General features: G+C 42.5%; 1 protein-coding gene across 1 annotated transcript in view; it reads left to right on the top strand.

The window, feature by feature from the left end:
• The window catches only part of PGBD5 (piggyBac transposable element derived 5), a 67,052-nt gene that overhangs the window by 31,652 nt on the left and 12,816 nt on the right, over positions 1-22,584 (top strand). The window contains exons 3-4 of the mRNA XM_032102332.1: positions 7,302-7,436; positions 18,434-18,614. Of these exons, the coding sequence (XP_031958223.1) occupies positions 7,302-7,436; positions 18,434-18,614 (316 nt within the window). The remainder of the gene's footprint in view (positions 1-7,301; positions 7,437-18,433; positions 18,615-22,584) is intronic.

The following is a 22,584-nucleotide window of genomic DNA, read 5'->3' as shown; positions in this document are numbered from 1 at the left end:
CCTAAAATAAATGGCGAGTGATTACAGTTTCTTCTATTTTATAGACAATAAAAATCATACCTATGTAACTCATGAGAACACAGCTGCCTAAAAGGCTGTTAAGGTGGAGAAGGGAGGAGTGTTCTCACTAAGCCATGCAAAGTGTGTTTCCATTAAGACAAAACAGGCAGTGAGAAACAAAATTGTTGGGACTGAGCTCTTACTAAGGTATGAAATCTAGTCCTTATGGCTGCTGAGTTCAATGGGCAGAAGATAAAGGCTTCAGAAATGTGATCACTCTGTCTAATGTGAATGCTTATAATGGTGTGCTGTGGCACACACTCTGAGTGCAAGTCCATTAAAGGATAAAATTTGATTTGCATGTATATCCCTTCTCCCATTCTCCATCCTGAGCAAGGCTTGAGAACTGAATTGACAAAATCACAGCACCCTGTTTGCAGTGGCAAAACATCTAAATCTTCACAAGCAAAACACATTCTTATTCTGAGCTTGGTAAGGGGATGCTACTTAAAAAAAATAGGGGGGAAGAAGTAGACACAGCCCAATTCTCTTCCCTCCTCCTCCACTTCTCTGCTCCTTTGTCAGTGTTTACGTCAGTGATTTCTATGCGGCATGTTTCAGTGATTTTGCATGGAACAAAAAGCACTAAAATACAGCTTCAAAAATAACTCTGTGAGAAAGAATAAGGTTTTGAATCTGTTGTTAAAAATACCTTAGTGTACCTCTGGTAGCCTACTGTTCAGGCCTCCTCCTGAAAGGAGCCTTGTGCATAACATCCTCCTGAGTGCCATCAGTCAGGGCTGAACACTACCTGTCTCAAGAGATGAGGACCCCATCTGCTCAAAACAGGAGGAAAGAACTCTCCCTGCAAATTGTCTTGAGTGCAGACTGCAGTAAACATCAAACCCAGAATGCCCAGTGAAAAATACCAGAAATAATTGAAAATAATAACTCAGTTGCACAGAAACAAATTAAAAGATGAGGGGAAAGAGCCATTTAGATGGGCTTTTGGAAGTTCTGCCTGTGAAAGCCGGTTGGAAAGGGGGGGCCAGGTTTCTGTAGTCAGGGATACCTGAAATCCCAAGTTCAAACTGGATTTGTTGCTTGAGGTACATCTGTATCTTAAACATGAGACTTGTGGTACCTGGGTGGCTTGTGGCTGACCCATGAGCTTTATGCTCCCTTCTTGTAAGTGGCATCAAATAGCTGAATCACAGCTCCTGTTGGATGCAGCAGGGCTGTTTGGGCTTATGGGTAGGCTCGTTACTGACTTTCTTCCTCTGGCAGTGTGGACTCACAGAACACGGATTAGGAAGATGCCATATTTAATTCACCCCTATGGACCAAGCAGGGACAATCTGCATCCAGCAGGCGGTACATCTGCCATTACAGTTATTTCTTTTATAGATCTGATCTTTTCTTTTTGGAGAGCTAGAAAAGATTCTTCAAGTGGAACTTCTGTCAGAAAATACTTAGGGGTTTTTTTTCTCATCTGTGACCCCTCCCCCTGCCCAAATTTGCCTGTAAAAATAACACCACAGTTGCTATGAAAGGAAACAGGGAGAAAGAACTATGCCAATATACCAAACCAGAGAAAACAATCTAGTGAATTATAACTATTTTGCTAAATATACTGAGCAAACAAAAGGAAATAATTACTCTCCAGCTTATGAAGGATTTGAAAGCCCAGAACATTTTGTGTATCAGCAGTGCTAGCTGTAGTTTCTGAAGTTAAAAAAATGGTGTTCTGACCTAGATCGGTAAAAAAAAAAAAGACAGGAATATTCTCTGCATCTTATCCCTCCTCAGCATCATCTGTATAAATAAGCACTGCCTCTACCTGAGCAACAAGAGGTGGAGGTTTGGGTCTGTTCTTGGAAGCAGTGTTGTTTCTTCGCTACTTAGCTTTGTAGCTGTGCTACTGTCTGCAAGCCTGAAGGCAGGGAGGATGGCCTGCCTGCGCTCGGGAGGTATAGAGCGACAAATTCAAGGGTACTCACCTGCCAAGGATATGCACTGAATTCCAGAAACCTGAGGAGTTCAGTGAAAATAACATCACTGCTCAAATACCCTTCTGTGCCTGCTGAGCATTTATATGCTTGTCAGCAGGATGTGACTAGACAGCATTGCTGTGACTGGCTGCCCCTGACTGGTGTGGGAGAGGTCAGGAGCATAACTCTAGGTACTCTCTGCTTCCCTCTGCCTCTAAAGTACCTTCTCTTTGGTGTCTTGGAACCAAACAATTTTGCATCTGCCCAGTGGAATGTCAGCTGGGAACAGTTGTCTTCTTATCTCCAGCAGGAGTGAACCCCCTGACAAAAAGACAGATGTAAGTCCAATCTCTTGCTCCAAGGGCACAGTGTTAAACTTTGGCCAATTACTAGGCAACTTGTTTGTGTTTCACTCTTGGTGGTATCGTAGGGTACAGCTAGGCAGTTTCAACATAGCTCTTACAAACCAGCTCACAGCTTTAGATGGCAGCCTCTTTGAAAACACAGAGGGACAAAAACAGGCTGGTCAACTTGCTTTTGTGTCCTCATGATTAAATATTCATTTGATATAGGGTATTTCCAAATTATAAGATCTTAGTCGTGTTTTACCTCTGTATTTCAGACTTCCTGTTCTCAAAATTATTCTTTAGGAGTTAAGGGTGCTGGTCCCAAACCAGAACCATTCTGTCTTAGGGCTTCTTTGAGTGTGACACAAATACATAAATATTGAGAGAACACTGGCCAAGTATAAGACATCGAGCAAGAGGAAGACAGACAGAGGAGCAATAAGAGTATTGAGCAGCAAGGTAAATTTCTGATGTCCTGTAACTCTTGGCCAGTTGATCCTTTGGTGAAGCCAGATTTTAGGGAGAATTTGGCAACAGAAAATGATGGAACTTCATTGGTATTTTTAAATTACCTAATGGCAATGGAGTGCTCTAAGTACTGGCTTTTTGTTTTTAAGAGGATTGATTGGGCAGAGGAGCGTGGAATCATGGCTCCATTGGAGGTCGGAGTTAACCTTTGAATGATGGCAAAGAGGATCTGTAAAATGTGGATAGGCCAATCAGGACTTTGAAAATGAGAAGAGAAAGAATCTGTCTGATATAGTGGAGAAAAACTATCAGAGAGAAGTAAAGTGATGTGGTCAGTGTGATAGACTTGGAAAATGGCTTTCCAGCAGTAGTCTGTAGGACAAGATTGCCTTGTGCTGAGTAGAAGTAAAACTGTTGCAGGATGATTGTGGGTTTTGGATGTAAACTTGTCTGGGTGGGTGGGTTGTTACTCTAAAATGAGTGCCATTTTAGAGCTCTTACTCAGAAAGCACAGAAAATGCAGGCATTGCCTAGCTGAGAAGATTTTGCAAGTAGGAGGTAAAGACTGACATTCAGATTCACTAGCCAGTGATATCTGCAGCAGGAGGACAGGGACGTCTGCAATGACCAAAAAAGGAGATACTAAGGGTTTCTTAAGAGAAGGGAGATGCTCTCAAATGCAGCGTAATGTAATCAGAACTGACAGCTAGATATGCAAGCAGAGATGTCAGACACCAGCAAGAGAATTTAGATTAGACAGGAGGAGCTTTGGAGCAAAGAGGCAGAAGCATGAGCTGGAGGAATGACTGTGTGCATAAAGGTGCAGTTACCCGGGGACTCTGCAACTGGGTGGTACCCGCCAAAAGCCAGAGACAAGGCAAGCTGAGGGAGCTTCTCCAGGAGACAGGCTGAAGAGACAGCCTGTGTTGTGGATGGCCATGGATCTAAGGGGGAGATGTCTCATGGATAAGTTGATTCATTATCTAAGTGTATGGAGTCCAGAAATTCCATGTACAAAAGACATAGTGATTCGGGGATTTGTCTACAAGCCTGTTTGGGCTCTGGTGAAAGCAGGATGGGTGGAATTCTGGCATGGAAAAAGCATTGGAAATGATCTAAAATGGAGAAGAAAGAAAGGCGCTCCTGGCAGTGGCTATCTGTTTTGTTCTGTGAGTGAAAGATATTGTGTGATGGAGCAGTTGATAGAGTCCCATCTTGGAGTCCTGCCTCTGCAACATTTGGAGTGCAAATACATGTTGAGGGGAAAGCAAATGTGTGTGAAAAAGAGTGAAAGTTTGGCAGGTCGATGTCGCAGGGATAAGGATTACTATAAGGAAAAAGGAAAGGAAAAGAAAAGGAAAAGGAAATTAAAGAAAAGGAAATGAAAGGAAAGGAGAAGAGAAGAGAAGAGAAGAGAAGAGAAGAGAAGAGAGAAGAGAAGAGAAGAGAAGAGAAGAGAAGAGAAGAGAAGAGAAGAGAAGAGAAGAGAAGAGAAGAGAAGAGAAGAGAAGAGAAGAGGAGAGGAGAGAAGAGGAGAGGAGAGGAGAGGAAAAGAGAAAGCAGTGTGATGGCAGTGGGGGAGCAAAGCAACTAGATGAGGAGCTTCTTAGACCCCGAGAGAAAAGAATGGGGATGGTTTCTATGAAGAGATCCACAAGCTATCTTGCATCAAAGGAAGTCAGAATAGGAAGAGGGCAGCACTTGGGACTGAGAAAAAGATTGTGAAGAGGCGGCCAGGAATATGTGTAGGAGTCAATTAAGCCTGAAAGTAGATTTTTATCAAGGAAGATGAGAAGCAGGAAAGAATATGCCATGGAGGCAGTAAGCTCAGTCCTGTAAAAGCGTATATTGCAGCAACAGCAAGAATGGGGAATAGGGAGGGAGGAAATACCACTTTGCATGAGGATTTGGCAAATAGATGGATTTGAGATACAGGAACAGCAAGGAGACTGAGAATGCAGGAGGGTGAACAAACTAATAGGGTGGGCCAGTAGCACCAGGGCTAACTTTTGTCCTAAAAACACCATGTCAGTGCCAGGAGCAACAAATTGCTTGCTTTGAAAACAAGGTGGGGATCAGCTGTTCCACCAGCAGGCACGGCCCGTACAGTGCCCCGTTTGCAAAGTTCTTTACAGCTGTTGAAGCAGTGGTTGCATTTGGAGGGGTGACAACATTTGTCCCCCACTCTCTGAAGGAAGCAGGAAGAACAAGCTCCAGGGTTTTCAGTTCATTTTCCTTGCCTGTCCACATTTTTTCTTTGCAGCAGCAGCAAACAGCCCTAGTCTGTTCACATTTTTATTCCCTCTTCACAGAAGTTGAGTAGGAACTTACAGAGAAATTATTTACATTCAGTACAGGGGAACAAAGGAGGGGAAGCTCTGGTTACTAGGGGAAGGCAGGGCTGAGCATGGGCAGGGAGAAAAGGAAGATGGAGAGAGGTTTTAAATATTCAGATTTGCTTTCTAAATGTAAGGCTGACAGGCCTTACTGTGTCATAGGAGGCAGAAAGAGTGTGAAGTAGAGCTTCAGTAGAGCTGCTGTGAGGAGAGTTGATGCTGTGGTGCAGAGGGAAAGGAGCTAATGACAGGGTAAAAGATGTCCTAAGGTGATGCTTATACAGTCTTTTCTTTCTGCTGCTCTCCATCCTACAGCAGGGGAGATTATAACTGTGGAACCACACCACTCAGTGGGATCTGGCAGGTAAGAGAGCCTTTCCAGAAGCTGAGAAATTCTTAACTGTGTATCCAACCCTATCCCAAAGGATGTGCTCCTTCCCTCTGCACATGAGAGGCAGAAAGGCAAAAGTGAATGAGGGCACGTTTAATATTTGCAAAATACTGTCAGAATCCTCTGAGGCGGAAGTGGGAAATGCCCCAGATGGTCTTTAGATAGGAAGGGCTGTGTTCTGTGTGGACCTTGAGAGAGGAAGATTTGGCTTCAGGGCAGCTGCAGCTGGAAGAACAAATATCTTTGTGTGCAGCTCTCCTTGCTCACATCTGTGTTTTGGTATATAATTTGAACATTTCACAAGAGTGCTTTCAGATGGTCCTGTGAATGTTTCATGAGTTGTTAAGAAGTGGAGTGTGTATAAATGACAGTGTGCAGCCATCACTGTGTGGGGAGGGCATGGGTGCCTATTTTGGGCTGACAGAGTGATGTTCAGCAAACATCTTGTATTCATGAGGCCGGCAGCTGTTCATCTCTGCTGCTTAACTGCTCACCCACCACATCTCTCCTACGAGCATCGCTCCCAGGTTTAGTGCAGCTTTGTTCTCATTTCTGCCACTGACTGCATGGATGTGCACAAAAGTAGCACACGTGCAGGCGTGGAAATGCTTCATCTGAGGATGGGAGCCTCTTCATACCTGTATCTGAGCCCGCTTCCTGGAGGGATGGTCACTGGAAAAGAACAGACTCCTTTAGATTATAACCCATCTGACTATTTTGCACATCTTTACAAGGGTATGAATTATGGCCTGCTGGGACTGCTTTCCCCTCGTGTACAAGGAGGGGAGCCTGCAGTGACTTGCTCTGATTTAGATGTACATGTCTGAATTTGGTCAGCATTTATCAGCTGTGACCTTTCAACAGTTAGCAAGTCTTTGTACTTTCACAAGTGGCTTGCTAGGCAACTTACACATCATGCAGTCAGGTATGTGTATGTTATGCACAGCTGCCTGTGAGCTGTGGCATCTGCTAGTACTTTTCTGTAGGTGAGTTCCACAGTGTGATACCTAACAGTTTTGCTGGTGAATTAATGGAGAGAAGTGTAACGAAACAGTTACAAGAACCACTTACAGCATCTGGATGCAGAATGCAGAAACTGCTTCACTTTCACAGGTCTTCGTTACTTGCTCCAGTCTGCCTTACCTTTTTCTATTCCTGCCTCTGGTGCTTTATACTTGTCTCCTTTTGTCAAATTTTTCAGCTCCTGAGGCAAGAGAGACTTCCCTGAAGCTGCTGCTGCTGCCAGGAAAAATATTTTCTGTCTCTTCACCACCTCTTTAAATGGCAGCATTTTTCTCCCTTAACTTCTCTTTCTCTTTATTATGTGTTTTCCTTTGCTGTAACCAAGGAACATACTTTACAACATATTGTAGGGGATGTTTGGGTGGAAGACATTCTGCCAAACAAGATGAAGCTTATGATGAAGCTTGGAGAAGGATGCTGCCAACAATCCACTCTCCCTGCCCCATGCCCTGCATCATTTTGGAGGGATGCTGAACTGTAGCTGATACTAAGAAATGAGAGCTGTGCCTTGCAATGTTTCCAAACCACATGTAGAGCAGCTATCCATAAGGGAGTGTGCTTGGCCAGGCTTTGGTTTTTGTTGGGTGGTAGCATCAAACAGAAGTGAGTTTGCTTCTTTGTTTGGAGTGATGCACACAAGCACAGTGCAAGGGTTGTATTTCCTTGAAAGAAGTTAAAGCACCTTTTTTTTAGCAATCTTGTATTCTTCTATTTCTTTCCCTGCCTCTTTCCTTGCCACTTGCAGGTACTACATGAGCCCCTGATTGATGAGGATCCAGTTTTCATTGCTACCTGCACAGAGAGGGAGCTGCGCAAGAGGAAAAAGAGGAAATTCAGTCTTTGGGTTCGGCAGTGCTCGTCCACTGGTTTCATCTGCCAGGTGGGTTTTACCTCTTCAAATGTCATGATTCAGTTCCAGCAGGCCCTTAAATGTATTGCAGGACCAAGGGTAACAGTCACTTCTCTTCGTTACCCTGCTGGGGGCTACAATCTGCGTGCAGGAGGCCTCTGACTCCTGCAGATACGAGACCCAACGGACAGTGATGACAAGTTCCTGATACTTTGTTTGCTGTATGATTTAACTGAGAGTTTCTGTCTCTGATAATGTCCATCTGGCTGCCAGCCCTCAGCTAATTACATTGAAATGCAGTTAAAAGGTCTGTCTGTTTGTATATCCTAAGTTTATCTGAATGTCTGAGTACTGTGACTTATGTCATTTTTTATGAATCAGCTTTTCTCTCTCCCTAAGTATGACACTGCAACTGTGATAGCCAACGGTGTCCAATAGACTAAATCAATATGGTATCAAGATGTCAATTTTTCTGTGAGAAATATATTTGTGGGGGTTCCTATTACCTATCTTTTCACACATCTACCTCTCTATCAAAGAAATAAAATCTGGTGTGACTTCAAGGTGAGATGTAAGCTGGAGTGAGAGACATGTTGAAGGGTTTGTTTTTATTATCATAAGGCATTGGGAACTTCTTTTCAAATTCTCAGCTTCCTCAATTGCTGATGTATTTTGAGAGCCCTTGAAAAATCTGGTCATTTATTTTGTTACTTAGAGATGAGGGGGCAGATGTTTTCTAATATTTCTTTTTCCCAAGAGCTCCTGTGAGAAGGTTGTCCCCCGCATGTTCCAGAGTGGTGGTTCAGAGGTAGGATGTGCACACTGCTTGCTCAAACTGAATGCATGTCAGAACAGGGCCTGTGGATTTGCTGCAGTTGAACATTTGTTCAGAGCAGAATTTAGTTGGTGAATCATTATGACTGTTTGACTAGCTGTGCAGGAAAAGAGGCTCACTGGGAACAGAGGTTTGTGTTTTCAGCAATGCTCTTCACTCTGAGAAGAAACTTAGGATCCTGCATCTTCCATCTAAATTTTAAAGCAGCTGTTTTCTCTGATACAAAATAGATTCACCTTGTGAAGCATCCTTGGAAGTTTCTGCTCTCAAGGCTCTTAGAAAGTCATTTGCTATATAGAGGCAGTGTCTTTGATCTCCAAGGAGAACTTCACCAGTCCCACACGCAGTTTATTACTGAAGCGTATTGGGTACAGCGAGCACAAAGTCTGCTCATCTCTCTTGCCATGCTCCCCCCAGCCAACTGCCACAAAACTAATAAGTCTTCAGACAAACCAGAGGTTTCAGATTCTGAGCTATAATTATGTTGCACCTCCCGTCCTGTCCACTGAGAGACTAAATTAATGGAATGTCAAATTAAACAGAATAGATGCTCAGCACCACCCTAATCCTCCCACTCCCTTAATGAATTAGATACTCATGCTTCGCTTGCATCCGGATGACGTCCAGGATTATCTTGCCAGCTGCCTTCTATATTCATTCCATGACTTGGCTGTCGTTATCAACGTGCTGAAATGACTGGGTTGAAAGGGACTTTAGGGAACTGTGAAAAAGAATATGCCTTCATGCTAAAATGGAAAAACCTAATCTGGGGAGGATGGGCATCTTCAATTATGATATGCTTGAAATGCTATGTTCATTTATGTGTCATGCTTACAAGTGGTCTTGCAGAATCCAAAGCACTTTTTCAGTGGTTATTTGGTTTATTTAGGGTTTTAAAACAGAGGTTTTGTTTCTTTCCCTATGTTTAACAAATGGAGAGAATTGATCTAAACCAGAAGAAAATCCAGTGTTTTCCCTTCATGTACACATTTTCCTTTCCATCTCTTGTGAAGCTGCCATCGTGAAGAAAAGACTTGTTGTCTGATAGTTAAGGACTGACCTGTCTATCACCTGCCAACCGTTGGAAAAACCTTGCAGCACTTACTTCAAAACATGTAGACATTCTGTAATACTGTCCAGGTGAATTCCCTCCCTCACTGCTTCCATGTGATGGCATTGAGGTCCTTTTATTCAAGATAAAATAGGACAATCAACACTTCATAAATCAGCATAATTCAGTTTCAAAAATCTGAATAATATGTATTTATAAAAAGGTGAGCCAGCCCAGACGGAAGAGAGGACGGAGCTATGTATGACTGGTTTTCAGGAGTGGAAGGAACCTCAAGAAGATTGTGATGCTCCTGGCCAAAAACAAGGTCCTCCAATCCTGAATCATAAGCCTGATGTTAAAAAAAATCTCCATTTGAGGAAACACCTTAGTTTTCCCAGTGTGCTGCTTTTCCTACAATGAAAGGGATTGGTTGGTTTGTTTTCCTAATGTAGAATGGATATGCCACATGATGAGTTACTTTGTGAACTCGGCTCACAGGTCAGCTGTTAATGTTAGGAGTTTCAGCTGTTTGTCTGCTCAAATTCCTGTTCCTGCTTGTTCTGTGAACAAAACTCTGAATCACATTTTTGGGTATGAGTAAACACTTCTGTTTGATGGCTCATCATTTACTTTTTTTAAGGAAATGGTGTTTGGTTAAAAATCTAGCCCAATAAGCCATTCATGGAACAGAAGTGGCATAAAACCCAAGTGCTGCTTGTGGACATAAGGTGCATAGGCTTATATATTCATAATAGAAACAATGTATGAATATTAGACTACTTTTCTGTCTTCTGTACTCCAGATAACTTGACTGCACCCTGACAGTTAAGTCTTTGTTTTAAGATGGATGCACGATTTCAGATTATATCTCTGCTTCAGAAAATCTCAAGCAGAGCATCTCGTTGCAGTGAATAGCTTTGTTGCTGAGCATCTCTTCACGGTCAGCTGGCCAAGTGGGAACATGCAGGAAGGACACATCATTCAAACAATGTAAATACACGTCTGCCGCAGTTGGGAACACGAACAAAACCTCTCAGAGAGTTCAGAAGGGCTTCAGGAGATCTGACTTTGGCAAAGTGGATGGCAAAACTGCCCTGATACTGTTGCCTTTTTCATCTGCCCTTGACGCTGGACATCAAGGTGGCAGCAGCTGCTGGGGGAGAGGGCTTGGGCCTTCTAATTTCTTTCTTTCTAATTCAGGGAGGACAACAAACACAGCTTGCAGGACTTCAGGTGTCCCTCTCTGTTCCATCTTCTCTTTGCTTTTCTTGTTTCTTTCCAATCTATTTCCCTATATACTGCTTAGCACTTCTATTTCCCTACTTAACACCGAGACACTTTTAAAACCAATATTTTAATGTCTTGATTGCAGTTTAAATTATTGAAGTAGATTAGAAATCTTTCTTAGACTATTTGCTTAGTGTATATTTAAATATTAAGTCATACTATGTAAATCAAAACTCCAGCTGTGTCAGTTTTTTTGTCAGTTCTTATTTCTTTTTCTCTGAAAATCTGGAATAGTTGATTATAAAAATTGTTCATGAATATGATTGGTAGGGCTCTTTCTTATTTTAGATATAGCAATATAGCTCATCAAAAAATGATGAAGAGAATTTCCAAATACCTTATCAGGGCTATTTATTTTGTCCTGGTGGGACATATCATGTGCTCTCTGCATTTCTTGTGTGGCTCAAAAGGAATGAGCATGGTTATGAGTAACTAAGTGATGCCTAGTCCTTGCATAGCTCCTCCTGCACAAGAAGGTGTTCTGATCATTTGCAGGTGAAGAAAGCACAGGGTACTGGTGAACCCCAGCACACGGAGAGCTGACAGAATAAGGTATTCCCATAGTGCCTCATCCTGAAGCGCAGACCCATAGTCCAAATGTAACCCTAAGACAGTCCCTGACCCACAGAGCCATCAATCAACAAGATGGAAGGCAGTAGCAGATGGTAAAGAGCACTACAAAGAGACAATCAGACAATATTAATCACTCTGATAGGCAGTAATAGAATTAGCTCATCAACGTAATTATTTGCTTAAAAAAGCTGGTATCATGGTGAGGAAGAAATTATTTCATGCATGCATATATACTTTCCTAGTCATTGAGATGAATTTTATTTTCTGAGGCTATACTGGACACTTTTCACTTCCCACACCTCCTCCCTGCCCCCCAAAATATATGGGCTCTGCACTTGCTTTTATTCCCTGGCAGAAAATTCTTGCAATAATGCATTTCATTTTCATTAATATCCCTGTGCAATGTTACTCAGATTTATGAAGTCCTTTAGGTCCTTGTGCTGGGACTGACTTTGAGTTTCCACCTTCCACTGCTTCCCATGAAGTGATGAGTCAGAACAGAGTAAGGAAAACTACTGTGTCTCAGCAGCTTGAGTCTTGGTCCTGAAGAAACAGCAGTTTGCATGATAGCCGCGTTTAAAGAGTGAAACCTGGAGCGGGGTGACCCCTGCCTGAGAGGGTAAGAAAGGGCTCTCTCCCCAAAGAGCAGCAGTCTCACTGAGGGGAGATATCTGAGGTTGCTCCACAGATCGTTGGCAGAGCTCTCAGTGGCAGGAAAAAAACCCCGAACAATGTAAACACCATGCTTCTACAGTAAATGCTGTAGTTAATTTTAGACAGGGTAGCTACAGCTAGCTTAAATACTTCATAACCCTATTGACTTTACAGAGTAAGAACTTCCAGAATTTAGAGAAACTGAGGTTGTGCCCCAAAGAATTTATAATTTTACAACACACCACATAAGTGCATTCAGTCAATGGGAAAGGGAGGGGTAAAAAAACCTGGAGTCAGTTTTGTTTTCAAGGTCAGAGTTGCAGAAGAATTAGCCATCTGTGCACTTGTTTAATAAGCTGCTCAGAAATGTTGGTGTTTCGGCCTGTTTAAGTTCTGTTTAGAGATTAGTCTGAGCCCTTGCATTTCTTTAAACCATGTCCTGATAATTCCTCTATTGCTGGAACAGTTGCATCTGGAACACACAGATGTAGCAGGTGCTTTGAGGAGGTTCTCAAGGTCAGGCTTTGTCTGGGAGGGGATCCCAGGAAATCTGATCACCTTCATTTGTCAATCACTGGTGGCTGGAAAATCCTATCTACTTTCTTCCTCTGGCTTCCATCTGGCTCCAGCTTTTTAATGCATGTGGTTCTGTAGTGTCAGCATGTGAGAATCCCAGATCTCAGTTGAAAGTCAGTTATCCTCTTGCTCACCAGTGTTAAATGGAAAGGTATTCTTGCAGATGTGTGTTGGGCCAGACCTATTCATTTTTATGGAGTTTACAATCTTTCCATGTTTCTAAATGAATAGGAAAACCAGACCTAAATGTGATCTAATGCAAAGATCTCTGTCAGAGTTTGCATACAGTCTTAGTGTCTATTTTCAGGTGTGAATGAAAGTTATTTTTTAGTTCCCATCTGAGCTGCTTGGAGTTTATGACAATAAAACTACCTGTGTAGTTGTGTCCTTTCTGCAGCTGTTCTCACTCAGTGAAACTCTGCCTGGGGAAGCAGACTAAAAGCACCAGAGCCTCCTCTCTTATGCACTTCATAGGTTTGCCATAGGAGTGCCCCTCATAGATCCCATCCCTTTGTGCTGGGTGTGGAGAGCAGAACAAAAATCTTTGCCCTAGAAAGTTTGGGATCTAAGTGCAAGAAGGAGGCTTAAGCTTCCCACAGCAAATCTCTTTAGTTCAGACACATTTTGGCTGCCCAGAGAACTGTGGAAGCAGGCTGAGTGCAGCAGTGTTTCTTGGCTAATGCACATGGCAGAAATCTGGGACTAACACACTACTAGGTACCAGTATACACCCTACTCCTGGTGAGCCTGCACAGGCCAGGCTGTCATCAGCCTTGTGGTTCCTCCTTAGAAATGAACTGGGTCCTCAATGTCAGTGTTTTGTCATCTCTTGGGTTTATCTTAAGATTTTATGCCCTTTTTATGTAAGTATTTTCCTCCTTGAGCTGCTATGTGTTATCCTCTCAACAGTTACAGCATTTCTGATAGTTTATACTGTTCTTGCCTTGCGTCACTTATATACCTTCTCACTTACACCTCCTCACTTACACACCTTCTCACAGCTCAACAATAATTTTCATAGAAAATCTGAGCCAATGTTGTGCAATTATGTGGCACCAGAGTGAAGCCTCAGTCATGGACCTGAGCTGGGCTACACAGAGGGAGCCTGGAAAAGCAGCATTAAGAAGCAGCAGGACCGATGCATTGATTAGCAATTGCCTTGTGGGGATTGCATCCTTTCTCAGAAAGGTTTTGAAGAGCAAAAGGAAAGAGGTCTGCTGAGATGGTGGTGATTTCCAACCAGTCAGAAGGGCAGCATGGAAAAGTGCAAATGTGGGCTTGTTTGACACTGGTTGTTGGATGCTTGGCTTCACAGGGCAAATGCGGGGAGAAGTCACTATACTGACATGGTATAGGAAGAGATCAACAGGGAAGCCTAAACCATGAAGGCCTGTCTCTGTTTTCCAGCCCCATTTCCATTTGATGCTGCAAAGAAGAGGGAACAGGCAGAAGGCTGACGTGGTCAAAGCAAAGGATTAGACAAGTGATCCAAGGGGTGGAGCACTGTCTGGATGTCAAAATACATTTCAGCAAGGCCAAAGAAAAGAAGGATGATTGCAGTAATTGGGAGGAAAGCCAGGCAGTTCTTAGGTATTTGAAAGAATAGGAAATGATTTATGTGGAGCTGTTAGAGATAATGAGTCTGCCTGACCTAGATGTGGCTGCCTGGGAGAAGGTACAGAGCAAAATCTGCATTCGTTGGTCCATGAGTTGTTGGTCCGCCATGCAGGTAAGATGTTGTAGTACCCACAGTGACAAAGAAACAACAAGAAATCATGGAAAGAAAAGCAAAGAGCTTTAAGCCATATGACTTGCATTGTCAACTCTGCCAGCATCTTTTTGCCAGTCTCACAAAGATCTTTTTAGAAACTTTGAAGAACATGTGCAGGTAAAACAGACTTTTGTCAGTCCTCAGCACAGAGATGTTAGCTGCATCTGTGTGTGTTCATGCAGATTGAAATCATTCAAAAGAAAATGCAGAGGGAGAAAAGAAGGAGACCAAGTAAAGAACTTTGTAAGGAACACCAGGAACTACCTGGGAGCAGGTTGGGAAAACTGCGTGTTCTTGCATACCCTTTAGAAAGCAGACTTTAGAGTAGCAGGAAGAAAATGAAGAGAGGCTCAAACAAATGAAAAGATCTGGTCTTGGTAAGAGCACCACCACTGGTGCCAACATCTGCTGGAAAAGAGTTGCCTGGGAAGAGATCATTAAAGAAGGAGGGAGTATGATGCGCAGCAGGTTTAGGGTGAAACTGGAGAGGAGAATCTCCCAACAGTGTTGGTAATGGCAACAGTTAGAGGTAGGGTTTAAGATGAGAGGGGATTGAGGCAGGATCTAGAAAGTAGTGCTAGGAATGTGCAGTTGTGGGTTGGCTGTAGAAAAAAATAAAGTTATTTTTTCAATAGCTATTGAGGATCGAAAAATTATGACTACTTTGTTCTCTTGCTTTTATAACTGTGTCATCTAAAAACATGGCTTCTGTTTTGTGGTTGTTTAGGATCTGCCCTTTGTGAAACATTTTTGCACAATATATCTTTCAAAATCTTCCTTCTGTTTATTACTACCTCTGCCCTTTTTTTTCTTCCAAATGTCATCTATTTCATTTGAGAATTGTACCCTGGAGTGCTTCAATTATGTATGAAGGTGGAATATTTGGGATGTGCTATTCACAAGTGCTTTCAATATGCCATCTGAGCTTTGAATATGAGCAGAATCACCAGTATTTCTGTTTCTAGGGCACATTCTCTTAAATGTGCAGTCAAGATGTAGCTTTTGTTCCTAAGCATTCCATTTTTTACTCAGTTTCTGTGAGACCTTATGAACTTTCCACAAGAAGGTAATGAAAACATACTGGATTCAAAGTATCTGGTGCAGTAGGGCAGCCACAGATAGAGAGATGGCAGAATTGAGTGTGTCACTGTTCTGAGAAACAACAGATATTCAACAAATAATTGAGGAATGAATACAGAAAGCACTGCATGTTAAATGTCTTCAGCCCATAGTCGCCTCCCAAGACAGCTGCTGTCACATCTACACAGGTTATCCCAATTAGTGCTGTAGATCAAATGTACCAGTAGCCATTAGAAAAGATACAGTGAAAGAGATCTCTGCAAATATTCAAGAAGCACTGGTTTGGCTGTCATGCACAGAAGCAGAGGATGTTTGCTGCCAGCATCTCCCATCTGTTATCCAGCAACAGTGGTTGAGCCTGTACTTCTGATGATATTTTGCTGGTGGTGCATATGGAAAGGGCACAAAACTCTAATGTCCCAGGACAAAACAGAAGGTCTAGTGAATGGTTTAACAAACATTTTGGGGGAGCAGTTTCTGACTGTGCCTGTGAAGGTCTAACAGCCAATCTGGCAATGTGTGCTGTTTCTGCAGATTCCTGACTCTTAAATACCACTTCTAATGCATTACAGAAAGGGAGGGAATGCTGTGGGCTTCAGTAGGGAGGATCTTAATGGGTTGAGGTAGAATGAAATAAGCTGGATGGGGAAAATAAAGGTCATATGGGATCCTAGGTATTTGCAAAAATATTTGAAGCTATGCGTTTGCCAGTTACCTGTACACAGCCACTTTATGCCTTCACAGCAGCCTTAATGCCTTCCAACATTGTGCTGCTGTCACCCGTCATCCCAATAGAGCTGGGCACGATAAAGCTTTGAATGATGCTTCTCCAAAACAAGAAACACTGTGCCAAGAACAAAGGCTGTTGTTGGATAGGCAAGGAAGTGCCCAAGGAGAGAAAAAAAAGGGGTTATATTTAACATTGGAGGAGGAAAGGTTCAGCAGTGGGTATGAACATTTGAGTAAAGGGCGCTGGGAAAGTGAACAGAGCAAGGGGGGTTGAGATTCAAAGCCAAGTGCACAGGGAATTCTGCTAACCAAACCTTTGAAGTGTGTAGCATCCTCATATGAAAGTAGTGCTACCTCAGTGGACAGGTGCCTGGTGGGCATGCTATTAAAAGTAGCTGCTTCCAGACACAAAGCAGCCCACAGTGAGGGACCAGCAGTGCCAGAGGACTGTCCCTTGGAGGGGCAGCACTCTACAAGGAACACGGAGTGAGCATGGAGCAGGAGAGATTCTAAGATTTACTGGATTCGGGGAGGTAAGGTGTAAGACACTTTTATAGACTTAGAGAGATTCCTGCTTTGTTTTCAGCTCATCTGCTGATCCAAGGTCAAAACTAATCTGTCTGCATCTTCTGTCTCCACTGCCCTGTCTGTAGATTTTGAGGATTTGATCTGTGGTCTCTGTGCTGACATACTAGTAACCTAATCTTAATTTTGTTGCCAATAATCGTGAAATACCTTTGCTGTAAATTTGGAACAATCTGTTCTTTGAATGCATTCCACTGGCTCTCTGAAGCTCTGATTAATAACCTAAATGACTTATCATAATTAGCTAGCCCTCAGCCTTAGAATTGGAGAAGTTTGACAGCTTTCAAAAACAAGTGGAGCAGAATCAGGGAGTCTGCAAACATTGCTGCTTTTGTCCTCATCTGGAAGCTGTTTCTATCAATAAAAGGGGTTTTAATTTTTTTTTTGTGATAAATGATGTATTTAAGACTTCCATTTAATATACACTCTACTTTTTGTAATTAGTGTGCATTTTTCCTTGCACCAACTTTGTTTTCAGCATGTCAGTTCCTTCAAAATTATGTCTAATTTCCCAGAAATTTCGTGTGTAACACACACTGTTGAGGTCTCTTCATGATGAATGAATTGCTAGGGATTATTACACAGAATACCAGTGCTGGGGCATGCACCATCTAAAATAGGGAGAAGCTGTTTAATTGAATTTTGTCCTTCTCCAAGATCACTGAGTTACAAATTACTGGGAGCACTACTGCAAACATGAGCATTTTTGTTCTCTGAGGATTGCTATGAATTTTCATTTGTAACAGTGTCCGTTGGTAAGAGAAATAAGCGATACAGAAAAGTAATACCGTATGTTTTGCATGGTTGAACTCCCAAACAAATTTAACGAAGTTGTTGTGGATACATCACTCCAAAAAACCAAGGTAAAATTACATCTTCATGCCCCTGAATACTGAACAAGTTTCAGCTTTTTCTTTGACAGGAAATATTTTCTGTAATTCATAAAAGTTTTGAGTATTTCAGAGCCAAAGTCACAAAGGCAGGCCAGGGCAAGTTTTTCTGAAAATTTGCATTTGTTTGTGTATTAAATCTTTGCAAGTTCCATGGTGTTACAGTAGTGTTTGAGTAACTGAGTACAGTGTTTGCTTCTTCCCATTTCTCTTTCCAGCAGGTTATTTCTGCTAGCTCTTAGAACAAGATGAGGGTTGGATGCTTAGTTGGCTTATTAAGTGTTGAACTTGGGTGAAAGTTGTGCTTGTAAAATACTGTCAGTGAAATAAAATAGAAGGCTTGTGTACAAACTAAGGGTTACACGTTTTCTTCCTCTACATGGTTCAAGCTGTTTTGGTGGGTTGTATCCAAATCAGCATCTACATAAAGGATGTAAGTGTTAGCACTGTGCCTGGAGAGTTTGATGAGGGTGTTCTGGCTGGTTGGGAGTGCATTTTGCTCATTTATGGAGGTGCACACACACTTGTGTCACAGCCCGATGGTTACTGCCAACCTGAATCTGAATATTAATGCAGAGAAGGCTAATGGGCCATTTCCTTCTGGTCATCTTACACTGGCCTTTCTTGAAACTGAAGTTCCCATGCTCTCCTTTTGCTGGCAGCAGTGAAGCCTATGCAGATTCAGTACAACATGTAATCCCAGTTATGGCTGGAGTCTTTTCCTGCCAAACAAACAATGTTCAAACTGCACAACAATGACAGGAGCCTCAGAAGTGAGGTGAAGGATGCTGTATTTACTGGTAGCTGTGCCAGCTAACCTGAGTTGGTTTAAAAGCAACAGCCCCTTGAAAGGACCTTTAATTAGCATTTTATAACAAGTATCTGCTGCTTTCTCAGCTTGTCTCAAGTTGAGCTGTGCAGGTATGTCGGGAACTGCATCTGCTCGCTCTGGGTTCTTTATAACCTTCTGACTTTTCTTACCATTTCTCATTTAAGATTTATGTCCATCTCAAAGAAGGGAGTGGTGCTGATGGGCTGGATGCTTTGAAGAACAAACCACAGCTTCACAGTATGGTGGCCAAAAGCCTTTGTCAGAACGCCTCTGGGAAGAACTACATCATCTTCACAGGCCCAAGCATTACCAGCCTGAATCTCTTTGAAGAATTTGAGAAGCAAGGTGTGTATCTGGTGACTCACTGGGTTTTAATGGTGACAGACCTAGGGGCCTCCTGCCACTGAATTAAAAAAACTTCCAAAAGTCTTCACTGATACTTCAATTCCTTGTATAGATCAATTGTTTATCTCTAAGAAAACTTCTCATTCATGAGAAGGTACTATGCAGAAGATGTTCTAAGTTGCTGTTTCTATCTTCCTTTTTAAAGATTCAAAATGAGGGTGCAAAAACAATTTAAATACGGTTATTTAAAGAGCTTCCTTTTGTTCTTTGACTTAGAAGTGTGAGGTCAAATCTTCTATGTGACCTGGGGGACATTTCAAGGAATTTCCTGTCTGCCTGTGATTTTTCTGTTCCTCTTGTGAAAGATGAAGGATGGGATGAATCCTCAGAGATGCGCCTTAGAAGTCTTTTTTTGGTTTAATATCTGTTAAAGATGTGTTTTCTCTAGAGGACATTTTATGCCTTTGCAAAAGCTCTAGGGAAGTTTGCTTTGTTGTGTTTTCGGGGGTTTTTTGCTTTTATCAACATACCACTCTCCATTAGCAAAAACCCACTTCCAGCAGAATGTCCATTGATACAGCTCTCCCAAGCAAGTCTCTTGCTAGTGCAAAGAGCAATCCCAGGTCATCCTTTCTGTCAAATGCCCCCTCACCTTGAGCGTGGTAGAGCCACATGTTGCTTTGCTTTCAGCCATGCTGAGGACTCGTAACTCCCCCTCAATTACAGGATCCTGCACTCTTGCCAGTCAGTTCTAAATAATTTCATGTAACTCTGGTCTCGTTCTTCAGTCAGCACAGCCCTTCAGAGTGATGTGGTGCATAGAATAGATCCTTCCCAGCAGTGAGCATGGAGGCTGCCATTACGCGTCACAGCTACAAGGCCATTTGCTGACACACCACTGCTGTCCTAGTCGGGGTCTTTTTTGTCATTGCAGAAAATTAACCCACGTAAACCATTATATTAATGAAACACTGCCCAAAGCAGGAGGAAAGTGTGGGAATTGAGACAATATGTTGATTCTCATTTAAAATGAGAATGTCAGTGAGCTGCACCACTGCTGTAGTTTAGCACTACAGATGGTGCTGGCACTGAGAGCTGCATCTGTTGAGCTCCATGCAGGACTTGTCTCCTACATTAATTTAGGCAAGCTGGAAGCTCACTGACTACAGTGGAATAGCTGCATATTCTCATAAAAGAGCCATGGTTTCCCAAATGCTGTGAACAGCCAAATGGGTAAGGAGTCAGGTGTATTTATAGTGCACTGGAGTTTTTCCTCTGAGCAGAGACTGATCTTTGCTAGATGGCTTTTCACAGCCGATTATAAGCATTAAATTTGTAAGACTACCAAACCAATGATGCAAAATGTGAGTTTAAAAGAATGTAGAGGATAACACATGTGCTCTTAGTACCTGAGGTGAAATGTTAAGGTTTAAATGTAAAGACTGACAACTTGACTGAGTTCATCCTTTACGCTTAGCTAGAGAAGGATAAAGATGATCTGGCATGATCCATTTGGTTAGTAACCCTGGTTGAAAAAGATACATGGCTACTAAACCAGTTGAGTGTTTATACTTGCAGATAATTCAAATTGTTCACAGGGTTGAATTATTCATAGGCTTTACCCTGCACAGATCATTCAAATTAATGGTTTCTAGCAGGTAAGAAATTCAGTAATGTCTTTTTAAAACATGTAATTTTGACTTACTGTCTGATCAAATATGCTAATGCAATACTGAGATTTCAGTTTGGTTCATGATTTGTTATGTAGCTTCTTGAGATTTTATAATCTCTGACGGTTGCCTCCAAAATTAAATTTCATATCTGGTACATACTATCACCTTGCTAGGGGTGAAGCTATGAGGTAGGTGGGGGGTGGACACTAAGAGAGCAGGTTTATTGACTTTGCAAAACAGCATGGCGCTCCTACATAAAGAAGATCATGGGGAGAAAAGTGTTTCTGTTTAATAAGGCAATGGGATTGTCTGCATTTGCCATGAGCTACTAGGGGCTAGCTCAGGTTTTGCAGGGAGAGGTTGAGCTGAAAGGACTGTGAGACATGGAGAGGTGAGATGTCAAGCTGTGGTGAAGTCAGTAAGAGCCTTGGAGGAGATAGTGTTTATTGACTGCTGCAAAGCAGATAGTGTACTGCCAGCACCTGCTGGGATCCTACTGCATTAGCAGTACATTTGGAGAGAGGCAAGCAAAGAAACCTGGACTTGACAGAGAGATCTCTTCTGATGTACCACAGAGTCTCCTTCAGCAATGAAGTCAATGTTGGGATTTTTTGATGTGTGGCTTAGCCCGCTAAACCTGAACAGACCTATACCATGGCCACAAAGTGTCATGAGAGCCTGTTCAAAAACATCTATGCTCAGGTGCTCATAGCAGTTTAAGACCCATTCTTAAACTGATAAATTTACCTTTTTATGTTCAAGAAAATTTAATTTGTGGGCTAGAGCAGGACCAGCAGTAGAAAGATCCCATTGAGAGCTGAAAACAAAAAGAAATTGGTATTGATCTTAACTGCTTTATTTTGTTTGGGGGTTTCATGACTATCAACAGAGAAATACGGAAAGATTTAAATAAGTTCATGCTTGGAAGCCATAAACTTACTGGGAACAAAAAAGTTTAAAGGGAACTAAAGGGAATTCTGGAAAATCTGGAAAGTCACCCACTAAAACTCTATCAGTTCCTTTCAAAATTCTTGATGAAGAGGACCTGGGGTCTTGGTAGCAAGTGTACTGAACCTGAGTCAGCAGCATGCCAAGCTGGTTAACACTGTCCTGGGCTGTGTCAACAGGAGTGTAGCCTGTAGATCAAGGGAGGTGATTACAGCCTCCTCCAATTTTAGACAACAGGCCCTCAGTACAAGAATACTCTGTATACAAATATAGTCTGCCATGGGGAGGGAACTGTTCTTGTTCAGGTTGAGAAGAGGCTATGGGGGCATGCAACAGCAGCCTTACTCTACCCTGTCATGAGAATGGAGCTGGCTCTTTACAGTGGTGCATTGTGGAAGGACAAAAACCAACAGATGTAGGCTGAAACAAAAGATGTTCAGACTAGATGCAGGATTTTTCCTGAGGGCAGTGAAGGAGGATGCCCAGACAGGTGGTGCAGTCTCTGTCCTTGGAAGTTTTCAAGCCCAGATGGCCTAAAGCCCTGAGCAGCACTGTCTGGCCTCAGAGCTGACCCTGCTCTGACAGGGGATGGGACTAGAGACCGCCTGAGTTGTTTTTCAGCCTGAACTAGGCTTTAATCAATAGAATCCTGTGATCCTATAAAAAATTTTGTGGAATCTTAACTATCATTCACTTTTCCTCACCCTAGCCCACACATGCATTATTGTTAAAAACACAATGCTCTTTATTGGGAGCCTGTGGTGTAGCACCTTCACTGTACCACAGCAGACAATGATGTGCCTTGTAATACAAAGGGATGTCGGTGAACATAATTCTAAGGCTTATATGAGGATACCAAGAACTGAGAAAACTTCAGAAAATAAGATAGAACACTTTGATCTTTTTCAAAATCAAAACCCTGAATAGATCTCTTTTTTATTTTTCAGAGGACATATAAAGAGTTTCTTTCTCTGGCCTCTGAATAGAACTGGAAACCTGCACTGAAATGCCCCAGATTCTCTGTTCTGTGAGCAGACAGCTATCACTGCTATTTGCTGTGACATTCATTCATAGTGCACATCCCTTTTTCCCTCTCTAAGCATTAGTATTGTCCTTTATAGAGGACAAAACCTCCTAAAGCCCTGTGTTCCATGCTTGCCTTAAACATGATCCCTGAAAGTCCCTTCTGCATGTTGTGAACCAGCAGGAGCAGCTGGCTCTGCTCTGCAGAGGGGCTGGTGTTGGCAAAGCTGCAAGAGCTGCCAGCCTGGTTGACCATGGCATTCCCACAAGGTTTGCAGGATCCTGCAATTCCAGCACAATGACCAAAGCAAGCTCACTTCTCCCCA

This window comes from Corvus moneduloides, chromosome 3, assembly GCF_009650955.1.
Source record: "Corvus moneduloides isolate bCorMon1 chromosome 3, bCorMon1.pri, whole genome shotgun sequence".
Classification (NCBI taxonomy): Eukaryota; Metazoa; Chordata; class Aves; order Passeriformes; family Corvidae; genus Corvus; species Corvus moneduloides.
The sequence above is the reverse complement of the archived record's forward strand: the minus strand, read 5'-3'. Positions and strand labels throughout refer to the sequence as shown.